The sequence below is a fragment of the Typopeltis vanoorti genome, chromosome 12 (genome assembly GCF_054136105.1).
Source record: "Typopeltis vanoorti isolate ZY-2024b chromosome 12, IOZ_Tvanoo_1.0, whole genome shotgun sequence".
Classification (NCBI taxonomy): domain Eukaryota; kingdom Metazoa; phylum Arthropoda; class Arachnida; order Uropygi; family Thelyphonidae; genus Typopeltis; species Typopeltis vanoorti.
The window spans coordinates 122,475,345-122,487,396 of NC_143560.1; the positions used below are offsets into that span (position 1 = coordinate 122,475,345).

Genomic DNA, 12,052 nt, shown 5'->3' on the forward strand with positions numbered 1-12,052 from the left:
CATAGGCACCCAGGAAAGGTTGGCAAAAGGAAATTAAAGAAAAATTGGAAGAGAAGGGAATTAACTGGAAAGAAGTAAAACAACAAACCTTAAACAGGACGGCATGGAAATCTCTTTGGCAAAATCTGACGCTTAAAAGCATAAGAGATCATAGACGAAGAAGAAGAAGACATCCTGGGGACCAAATCCGAGAACAATAGTCCAAGTGTGGTCTGATCAGGGTCTTATACAACAGAATGATAACTGTTTTATCTCTGAAGGTCAGTGTCCTTCTCATTATTGCAGCAATCCTCTGTGTTACCTTCACCACCTTTGCAATATGTCCCCTAAATTTCAGGTTTCTATCAATTATCAATCCCAGATCTCTTGTCTTCCCTACTTCCTCCAGTATAACTCTTCCCATAGAGTATGAAGTCCCATCAATGTTTCCCAAACCTCAAGACCTTACATTTTGCTGTGTAATATTTACAAGTTGCAGTGGATACGTTTAGATATTGGATTGGATAAGAAATTAGCTTTCTAAATTAACAAGAAACAGGAAGGTAAGAAGTGGAGTTCCACAGGGCTCAGTACTGGCACCATTACTGCTCAACCTTTAAGTCAGTACAGTATCATTAAGTCAATGATGCTGTCATTGACTTAAATGCAAAGAGATATCATTGTTTACAAATGATATGACGGATGAAATGCCTTAGTTGAGAGAAAGAGCAGTAAGTGAGTTTAAAGGAGTGGTTTGAAGACTGTTGTCTAAGCTGGACTCTTATAACTCAAGTGTGTATGGACGAGAACAAAAGTACACAAAGAACACTGGATAATGGATTACCACAAGGGTCAGTTCTGGCTCCCCGCCTTTTTAACTTATACATCACAGATTTGCCTAATACAGCTTCCAAGAAGTTTTGCTATGCTGATGACATTGCTCTAGCCACCAGACACACCAATTTTACTACAATGGAAGATACACTAACAAACGACCTTGCAGTCCTAGATGAATACTTCAGCAAATGGAGATTACACCCAAATCCTAGCAAAACAGAAGTTTCATGCTTCCACTTGAACAATAACCAGGCTAACAAAGAAATGGTCTACTTAAACCACAAACTGCTATGCTACAACAGATTCCCGAAATATTTGGGCGTCACTCTGGATAGAACTCTATCTTTTAAACCACATCTCATTAACACAGCATCCAAGCTAAAAACAAGAAACAATATACTGCAAAAACTATGCGGAACAATTTGGGGTGCCTCAGCAACAACATTTTACTGCACTGCTCTTGGCTTCCTTTACTCTGCAGCTGAATACTGCTCACATGGGTTGAACTGCACCCATGTGTATTTGGTTGATACTCAGCTTAACACCACTATGAGCCTTATTTCTGGAACTGTAAAATCAACCCCAACCTACTGGCTCCCAGTACTAAGCAACATCCCAACTCCACACATCCAATTTTCTTCTACATGAATATATCAAAATCATGGAAATCCAAAATCTTCCAATCCACAAATACATCCAACACCTAGAAATAAACAGGCTAAAGTCAAGGCACCCTCCAATCTTAACAGCAAAAAATCTTGCAGAGACAAGTTTCAACATGAAGGAGAAGTGGAAAGAGTCCTGGTATAACACTTCAACATGGGTCTTCCATGAATTAGTGGACCCAACACAGATACCTTCAGGTTTTGACCTACCTCGGAAAACTTGGTCTACCCTTAACCGAATTCGCACCAATCATGACAGATGTGCACACCACATTTACAAATGGGGAATGATTGCCTCACCCAGGTGCGACTGTGGATCACCCTGCCAGACAATCATATTACAGCAAAATGTGTCCAACGTGCATACAGTGGAAACCTGTCAGACTTCATCCATGCTACACCAAGTGCAGTTGACTGGATAATCAACCTAAACATACAGTTGTAGCCTATTCTTGAGCATCTCTTTTATGACTGTGACTGTATTATGTCTTATTATTGTACATATGTCTATTACTATGTCCGTATATATTAATAATTAATGTAAGGCAACGTTTCATCTGTGAGCCATATGCTAAATAAATAAATCTTATAACTCAGTGGAGGTCCTGAATAATAATAAATTCATTCACAGTCTTTACAGCAACCATACTTTCTAGCAACACATTCCACTCATTCACTGCTCTTAATGTAAAGCATCTCTTCCTAAACTATTTGTCCACATGCTTAATATTCAAGTATACAATTTTCAGATCGATCTTATGTTTTATCCCACAACCTTCCCCCATTAATAATTTCCTTGATCAAGTTGGAATACTCCTCTCACCAGCCTACACTACATGTGGTAATCATTTCAATCATTTTTCTTAGCTGTCCATTAATATCAACAAATCACATCCTTCAGTGTCTCATAATAGTCGTTATTCCAGTACTGATACCACTTTCAATAACTGGGGGAACCTTCTATTTTACTGCTTGATGGAGTCAACATGGAAATATAAAATGTGAACATATCCATAAACGATAATCCGAGGTATGTGTTTACTGAGAAATAAAACAAGTTCACAAATAAATAGAGTACCTTCCTGAAATGAGTCACTGGATTGCTTATAGGTGCCACATAATAATAACAATAATAAGATCTAAAGCAATAAGTTGATAGGCAGAACCCCTGTCGAAGTGTTGAATGTTAAATTTGCATGCAAGTATGTAAACTGGGAATGATAGGAATCCTGTTTAGGTAAAAATAATTTAAAATAATAAGAAATTCTTGCTGCAATTTAACATGTCAGTTTTCACTGTTCCTCCCCCACGGAACTATCACTAACAAATCCATACAAAGACTTCGTGCCATAACTGTGCCGAATTGTTTGTGCGATTAGCAGCAAATCAGTTGCTACTTGGAAAAAATCTACTAAGAAAGAGCCGCTTAATTAGAATTCCAAAGGCCTGGATGGTTCAAGATGTACTGTAAAGGTCTTAATAATTTCTGCTTTCTCCAGTCGTGTTGTACATAACTGGCTACCATCTCGAACAATGTAGTATTTGTACTGCTATTTAGCATGCAACGAGGAATATGAATACAGTTATATTGTTAGACTCCTTGGCGGTGACATGAAATTATAAATAATAATAATATATATATGCAAACATACGCGCGCGAAAGACGAAGAAAATGTTATTGTCATTAAACAATAAGTACATAGCCAATAAAACGGTAATAGAAGTTGGTTTCCTACGACAGGGATTTGAAATTACCAGCTAGACGCCCAACAAAAGCCGTCGTTATGCTATAATCACAAACCAAACAGATACATTTTCACAAGTTCACCGTAGTTTTGTAGAACTGCAGGTATCCACAGCATAAACTTAAAATGATACCAAATACATAAGTCATTGCCATTGTTCTTCACATTTCTATATAAAATCGTCACATATAATATATTTGACAGTAATACTTATGATTTTATCAACACATCTGATTTTTAATTTCTTTTTTCCATCTTGGAAAGGATTGCTGATTACATCACTTATAAAATACGAAGCAGGCGGGTTTGATGCTGTATTCATAAACAAAGCAATCCCGATAGGATAAGAGATAGGCTCCTTTAAACAGTCAGCTGTAAAACAAGCGTGAAAGTTAAGTGTTGCCACTATGAAAGTAATTAGTAGCTGTTCTTTTATAAGACAATAATATTCGCTGTGCTGTTTTCTTAATGATTTCTATGCAGTAATCGGAATTGCCTTCCATCTTGTTTGTGGAATATATTGTTTTTCATCCTCTATATTATTTTTAAAAAAATGCTTTGACCACCCGTTTTGATTTGAAAACTTGAACATGTAAATAACAAAGAGTGGTTCAAGGATTAGTGCCAATCATGTACTTCAGTACTATGAAAGTACAAAAGAATAATGAACGACCCAAAAAGCGTTAATATAATATGTGAAACTAAAATTCTTTATATGTGTGTATATAAATTTATCCTCTTTTTTTGTTCATTGTAGAGCTTTTGCTGAAAAATTCTGAGAAATTCAACAAAAGCAACGGTAGTGGTATCTAATTGCAGATATTTTCGATCTTTAAAATCTGAATGCTCTTCAGATATCAGATTTTTTTTTTTAATCTAATGATGAAATCTACATAATTCTTTTTCATCGTATATACATACAAATTCTTTAATTGATTTCGTTTCTGTGGTATGATCATCATAAAGCACTTAAAAACTCCAGTTAAAAAAAAAGGAAACACATAGCTATATAGAATGGGTAATTGTTTGAAATCTGTTTCAACTGATGACATTTCTCTTCTAAGAGAAAATCAAAGTGCCCGTGAATCCTCTTCAGATCAGCTGGGTCCACCGCCACCCTATCAAGTAAGTTGAGATTTCGTTCCTCTTTGCCCATAAATCGTTTAGTTAAATTTATTTTTATTATTGGTTGGGGTTAGTGAGTGTTTTTGATATAACTGTAAAAAAAAAGGGTTGCAAGAATATTGATTCAAACTGTTATGCACATATAGGTGAACAAAATAAGATATTTTATTACACCTATTATTATTCCAAAAAAACTACTTAACTCATACCATGATCAACTTATAATCCTAACATCAAGTTACATTACATATACATGCATACATATTCTTTAGTTGGTTACCTTTCTGTGGCATGATCATAAAGCACTTGAAACTGCCAATTAAAAAAAAAGAAAAAGAGGAAACATAACTATATAGAATGGGATTATTTGAAACCAGTAAGTTATAGGGAGGAGGTAGTAAGTGATGTGTGCTGTTCAATTAAAGACTATGTTAGTTTCATGAATAATTCTGTTCCTAAAAAAGAAAACTTTTACAGTCGAATTAAAATTCCTGTCAGTGTGAACTTGTAATTTTTAAAATTTTCTCAGTAAACATATAAAGATTCATACATATTCATTTTTCTTTGGCTTATTGACCAGTCAGTCCCATGTAGTAAAGTATGAACTTGAAACTAATTTACTGACTAAAATTCCTGGCTACTATATGATAATGTCATTTTCCATTTACATCCTAGTACATTTACCTTCTACCTTACATCCTAGTACAGCTGCTGTTATTAACTAACATAAATGTTTTCTTGCTTGAATCATTTATAAATGGTTGGCAAGACAATTGAAATCATTGCATTACAAATCATAATATGAAATAAATTGAATTACTGTGCTTACCCTTGGCTTCTGTGCAATTTTTACGTTGACATACTTTCATTTTTAAGTTGACATACTTGACAAGAATTATGTTCTTCTTGAGGAAATGATAAAAAGATGTCTTTTTATCATTTCCTCAAGCACTTGCAAACAAGGTCTGTGTGTGAAATAGCTTCTCAGTGCTTTTAATACTCATTAAACCTCTAACACGATTTCCTCCCAGCACTTATGGCAATTTGATGTTTAGTCACTCGCCTCCATGTTAGAGGTTTAATGAGTATTAAAAGCACTGAGAAAATATTAAGAACTATTTTAATTAAAATATTTTTGAAAAGCTGTTGCATAAACTACAGAATATGGGATTGGAATATAAACTATTGGTTTGGAATGTGAATCTTCCATATTTAAGGTGACCATCAGTGAGCTCCAGAGATCAGTTCTTGGATCATTGTTTAATCTATACATTAAGGATATTTGAAATGGGTTGACAGGAGATCTTCAATTGTTTACTGATGATCAAAAAAGTTCAGCAGGGCAATCAGAGATGCTACTAATACTAATATATAGTTTTTACAGGGTAATTTGAATAGGCTGGAAGTGTGGGAATATGATAATGGCTGTCAATTCAGTGTTAATAAGTGTAAAGTTGTGAACTTTGCTGTGATGTAATATCCAAGCATATTATATTGATGAGATTATGCTTGGAAGTAGAAAGTTCGAAGGTCACATAACAAACATTTAAAATACAAATCAGAGGATAATTGTGATGTTGAAACAAACATTGACATTTAAAGATATAGTTAATTTGCCTCTTTACAAGGCCTTCATATGACTACACCTGGATTACTGTGTGCAGATTTGAACTCCTGGGTTCCAAAGGGATAAAGAAGCTGTGGAAAGGCTGCAGGAAGAGTTACAAAAATGATATTGGAATTACAGGAAGATTGAGAGGATGTGGACTACAGATATTCAGACTAAAGAAAGAAGGATGACATGATAGAGGTCTGTAAACTTTCGAGAGGGTATTATAGGATATTAGTTGATAAAATTTTTCATTGGGACATTTGTGGAAGTTAGTTTGTGTCCAGTTAAGAAATGGTAAGAGCTAGATTTTTCCTTCATAGAACTATGAGTGAGTGAAACAGTTTTCGTGTTGAAGTTTTGAGTACATCTAGTGTGAATGAGTTATTTATTCATATGGTATTTTCCCCTTTCTCCCCCATCCCTTAGGATAGATTGAGCCCTCCTAATGAAAGATTAAGTATATATATTTTATGACTATAGATCCGTGTTTGTTCACAGGGCCGATTTGCCTGTTCTGAGGGACGGAAAACCTGAGTTTCTGGGTAAAAAAATCTTCTACCTGCGTATGAGACCAGCTAACTCATCTTTGGTCGAAAGAGACCAAATAAGGGTTCCTCAGGCCATGGACATTCCTACACATATGATAGGAGTCGAACCAGGTCTTTCTGACCAAAGGGCTTAGTCTATACCGACTGAGCTACGGAGGCTATGTGAATGAGTTTAAGAGAAGGTATCACAGCTGGTATGGGTGATGTATAGCCTCCCTTGATGAGTCCTTGACTCCAGGGAGGCTGGATAATAATAACAATAATAATAATTTAAACCTTCTGTGTGGCTAAGATATGTAGACAATGTATTCTCTATTTGTTCTCATAGCTCGGATACATCTCCTTCCTCTCTCACTTCAATAGTCTACATCCAAGAATCCATGTTATGATTGAAAAGGAAACTAACATCAGTCTACCTCCTAGACACTTTAGTAACACATCTTCCTAATGGTCGCTTCCCTTTCACAACATACAGGAAACCCATACACACACAGGCACATACATTCACAGACTTATTACTATTATTACATCACACCTCCAAAGACTCATTGCAGGAGAGTGCTCTGCTGCACACATGACAGTGACTTTATCTTCCTTTCACTCTCTCAACAATATGGAATCATTAAACTCTATCATACAATATTTGTTCCAGTGAATCTCTCTTTCAACAGAATTCAACTATATACATCGCACTTACCTATCTAATGGCTACCCTACAGAATTTAAAATAAAAATAAAAAATCAATCCTTGCACCAGTTCACAACCATATCTTCAAAAAAGATTTCAGGAATGCCATCATTATCTCCCATGTTTAAGATTTATTTGAAAAATTGCCAGGTCCTTAAAGAAATACACCCTCTGCACAGCCTTTAAGATCCACCAGAAACTAACTACCCTTATCTGCTCCATTAAATGCCCTGCTCTTGCAAGTTGGCATACTATGTACAGACAGGTAAATCATCCACCATCTGCATAGAAAAGTGCAAAAAATACGTTGGCAATCATGACTGTGGTCAGTCTTGTCATGCAGACTCTGCATTGGATACCATTCAATGGGAACACATCACCATGCTCCATCAGAGCAAATATAAAAAAGGAAGACTGTTTTTTGGAATCTGCAGCTGCCATCAGAAATGAGACTAATTTAAATAAATACAGATGCAAGAAACTTCTCAAAATTTGGGAAACATTAAACCTTTGAGTTGAAGATACCAAGAAATTATATTCTTGGTTTAATCCTTTATCCAAGCTTAAGGAAACAAAGTTTGCATGTGAAGTATCTTCACGACTAGGCTATTTGTACATAGAGGCTAATGACTTTACATCAATTACCTTAGTATCTCATAATACACAGCATACATCCTTTTGGGTGTTCATAATGCTGTGCACATCTGAAGGGATGGGAAGGGTGACTACCCAGTTTTGACCTGTATTTTTTCTTATTATTACATGACACCTCCAGGGAGTCCAATGACTCATCAAGGGAGGGCACCTAATCTACAACTGTCGCCACCACTCAATCCACCTACTACAATGAGCTGCAGCTACCTTCATCATTTGCACCAACGCTATCTACTGCCCACCACCACCACCACTATTATTTTCACAGACAATCACAAACATCCATGCCCATGGCAGGATTTGAACCTCAGCCTTTTGGCTGAAGAGCAGATACACTAACCACTCGGCCAACCAGGCCAGCCATTATTGAGGTCTCATCAGTGAGAGAAGTTGAACGTTGAAGTAATGCAGAAGTCATATATTTTCTATATACAAGCAGCGAAAAGATGTATCATCTTATTTAAATTACTCTGGATTTCACTACTTGTATATAGGAAATATGACATGCATTACTTCAACCCTGGTATTCCTTCTGGGTCTGGTTCCCACTGATGAGATCTCAATAAAGGTCAGAACTGGTCTGGGTAGTGAGTGGCTTTTCCCATAATGCATAGCATTGTACATGCCCCAAAGGATGTGTGTTGTGCATTATGGGATATTAAGGCAATCAATGTGAAGTCATTAGCTTCTATATACAAGTAACCTGGTCATGAAGATACTTCATGTGCAAACTTTGTTTGCTTACACTTGGATAAAGGATTAAATCAAGAATATAATTTCTTGGCACCTTTAATTTATAGTATAACCAAGTGAAAAAAAAAGCTTTCAACATTAATCCTTCGATATCCCATTTTATAACCTATGTCTCCTACACTTTCCCAGATTTGTTTCACTTAGTTTTGTCTTTCTGTTACATCTCAGATATTGAACTTCCTGACAGCGTTTCTATGACTGAGATAAAATATTGGAAGAATTAAAATAATTTTTAATCCTTTCCCAATGCTAGTTAATAATCCGTTAAACCTCCAACATGAGTTAACTCAAGTTAAAATCAACTGAAATGTCTACAGTACATGTCAGGGAGAAAGTCACTCTAGCAGCATACAAGACAAGTGCTTAAAGCAATTTTAACATATGGATCTGAGAGTTGAGTTCTATATAAAACAATCAATCTGAATACACAGATATGAGGATTATAAAGAAAATTGGAGTAGTATTTATTTATTTATTCATATGGAGTTTCCTCCCTTTTCTCTCCCATCCCTATTGTGGCAAGTTGAGCCCCCTCAAGGGGGATTAAGTATTTACGACTGTAAATTCATGTGTGTTCACTGGGCCAGTTTGCCTGCTTGCGGGATGAAAAACCCCAGATAAACTGGGGAAAAAACCCTGCTGTCCACGCCAAAGACCAACTAACTTGGCTATGGCTGAGGAAGATTCTTCAGCTCCTCACATCGGCGACGGGAATCGAACCCAGGACACTTCTTCCCCACGCATATGGTTGCCTGCTGGCACTAAGTGCAAAGGCACTAGGCTAACCGCACGGACATTGGAGTAGTGAACAGATGCCATTGCTAAATACCTTGACATTATTGGTATTCACGAATTTGTAAGGAAGACCTAAGGTTATGGTCATTTAAACAAAATCGTGGAGAAAAGATTAGTGAAACAGGTATGTCAGGCATAAATTAATGCAAAGAAGTAAAATATAGACGTTTTTTTTTAATGATTTCCATTGATTGAAGGAGTATAAACTATCCATAAATTAATACAAAGAAGTACAAATATGTAGATGTTTTTTTAATGATTCCCACTCATTGAAGGATTATAAGTATATAAGATTTATATAATTAACTCTTTTAGAAGGTAGAAAACATCTGAATAATAGACAGTATGAAAGAAAATTGTTGCTATGAAATTATAATGAAAGTTTAATTGCAGTGTATTCCTCTCTCCTTTGTGCTCACTGTGAGGGTATATGGCAGAAAACCTTGATGATAGTGATAATTCCCAAAATTTAATAATTCTCAGTACATAGCCCATCTCGCTCTTGTCAATAGTACTCGGCATCCATTTCTAAAGCGTAATTGAATTGCTATCATGACTTCTCTCTCTTACCAAACCCATGTTGTTGTTATTATGTGACACCTCCAGGGAGTCCAAAGACTCATCGAGGGAGAGTGTGCCAACAGCATCGAACAATTAAAATCCCTTCCAACTACTAACCATGCTCAAACTTGCTTAACTTTTTGCGTGAGCCATTAGTAGCAGAGGCTCTACCAAAAAGAAATTCTATCAGAAAACAAATCAGATCTTTAGAATATCACCACAGAGTTAGCTCATACTCTTATATATATATATATATATATATATATATATATATATATTTTTTTTTTTTTTTTTTTAAATCATAATTTTACTGACTAGAAACACCGAGATAAGGTAAGATAAAAACTTTAATTAAAACACAAATAGTTTCATCGGAACGCCGAAACTAGTTGTGTTTTAATTTAAATTTTTATCTTATCTTATCTCGGTGTTCCTAGTCAGTAAAATTATGATTTTAAATCATCTACAATATGAGTAAATACAAGTTACAATATATAATATTTAATATATATATATATATATATATATATATATATATATATTATATAACCACTCAGCCAGCCTGGCTGGCTGAGTGGTTAGCGTGTCCGCTATCCAGTCAAGAGGCTGTGGGTTCGAATCCCGCCGTGGGCATGGATGTTTGTGATTGTCTGTGGAAATACTAGTGGTGGTGGTCAGCTGTAGATGCCGTTGGTGTAATTGCAGTCAGTTGGTGGATTGTGAGTGGTGGAAGCAGAGTTGTAGAGTAGATGCCCTCTCTCGATGAGTCCTTGGACTCCCTGGAGGTGACTTATTATTATTATTATTATTAAACAAGACCTCATGGAGTCAAAGACTCATCTAGGAGGTCCTTTTATCTCACACACATCTAATCATACTGGGTCTTAAACACATTCAAACTCCTTGCAGACACCACACTCTCAGGCAAGGCATTCCAATCATTCACAACTCTGCATGAAAAAAACCTGCCTCTCACCCCCCTACTCACACCCTCTTTATGCAGTTTCCAGGTATGACCTCTGGTTCTCCCCTGATCTCCCACTATTCTCTGTAGAACTTCTCCACCATTGATCCTATAACAACCCCTTACCAACTTGTAGGTCTCTATCATATCTCCCCTCGTCCTTCTCTCCACTAGACTCTGCAAATTACATCTTTTCAATCTTTCCTCATACTCGACATTCCAGAGGTCAGAAACTACCTTAGTCAGTCGCCTTTGGACCCTTTCCAACATCTCTTCATCCTTCTGAAAACCAGGTGACCAAATCTGGGCACAATAGTCCATGTGTGGCCTAATCAAAGCCTTGGAACAAGAATCTCCCTACTTCTACACATCAGTGTCCTCCTCATCATTCCCAGAAGTCTTTGTGTTGTCTTCACAATTTTGGCGATGTGTCCCCTAAGTTTTAGATCCTTATCCACTATCACTCCCAGATCTCTTATTTCCTCTACTTCCAACAATATATTCTCACCAAGCATAAATTCTGCATCCCATCTTTGTTTTCCAAATTTTAAAACCTTACATTTTGCAACATTGAACTCACATCCCCATTTGCTTGCCCAATCACTCAATTTATTCAAGTCTTCTTGCAAGGCCACAACATCTTCACTACTCTTTATGGTTCGTCCCAACTTTGCATCATCTGCAAACAACTGATCTTAATAATTATATAATTATAATTATATCTTAATAATGTACTTAATAATAATAATAATATATATATGGCTTAACCATAAGTACCCAAAAATCAAAGACTATGACAAATATCAGCATATAGATATTTGCATTAGATATAATAAAGATGGAAGATCAAGGCAGGATTTTAGAACAAAAATTACAAAAACAACAGCACTCCAAAAACCAAAACCATTATGGACAGATAACAAGCTTACAATTATAAATAGATTAAGCCGTATTGACACACTAGTTAAATCAAGTTCTACTATGTATAGAAGTGAAACTTTGACCTTCCTAAAAGAAGATAAAAAGAGGTTGTTGGCATTTGAAATGAGGTGCTGTAGGCAACTCTAAAAGATCTCATATACTGATTGTCACAAATTTTGAAGTAAGACGAAGAGTCTGTTCTTTT

The 12,052-nt window shown here is 36.0% G+C and overlaps 2 protein-coding genes across 9 annotated transcripts in view; one reads left to right on the forward strand and one right to left on the reverse strand.

Annotated features, from left to right (window-relative positions):
- The window catches only part of LOC150101193 (uncharacterized), a 178,812-nt gene extending 175,329 nt beyond the window's left edge, over positions 1-3,483 (reverse strand). For 5 of the 8 annotated variants that reach the window (XR_016549122.1, XR_016549123.1, XR_016549118.1 and 2 more), the window contains exon 1: positions 3,237-3,483. The gene's annotated coding sequence lies outside the window, so the exon portion shown is untranslated. Of the gene's footprint in view, positions 1-2,559; positions 2,644-3,133 lie in introns of those variants that run through there. The other 3 variants (XR_016549120.1, XR_016549119.1, XR_016549121.1) reach the window with 3 other exon arrangements.
- A 109-nt stretch (positions 3,484-3,592) lies between these two features.
- LOC150101194 (RING finger protein 11-like) overlaps positions 3,593-12,052 on the forward strand; it is a 52,944-nt gene continuing 44,484 nt past the window's right edge. Inside the window, exon 1 of the mRNA XM_090401117.1 lies at positions 3,593-4,351. Coding sequence (XP_090257243.1) covers positions 4,241-4,351 — 111 coding nt within the window. The 5' untranslated portion in view covers positions 3,593-4,240. The remainder of the gene's footprint in view (positions 4,352-12,052) is intronic.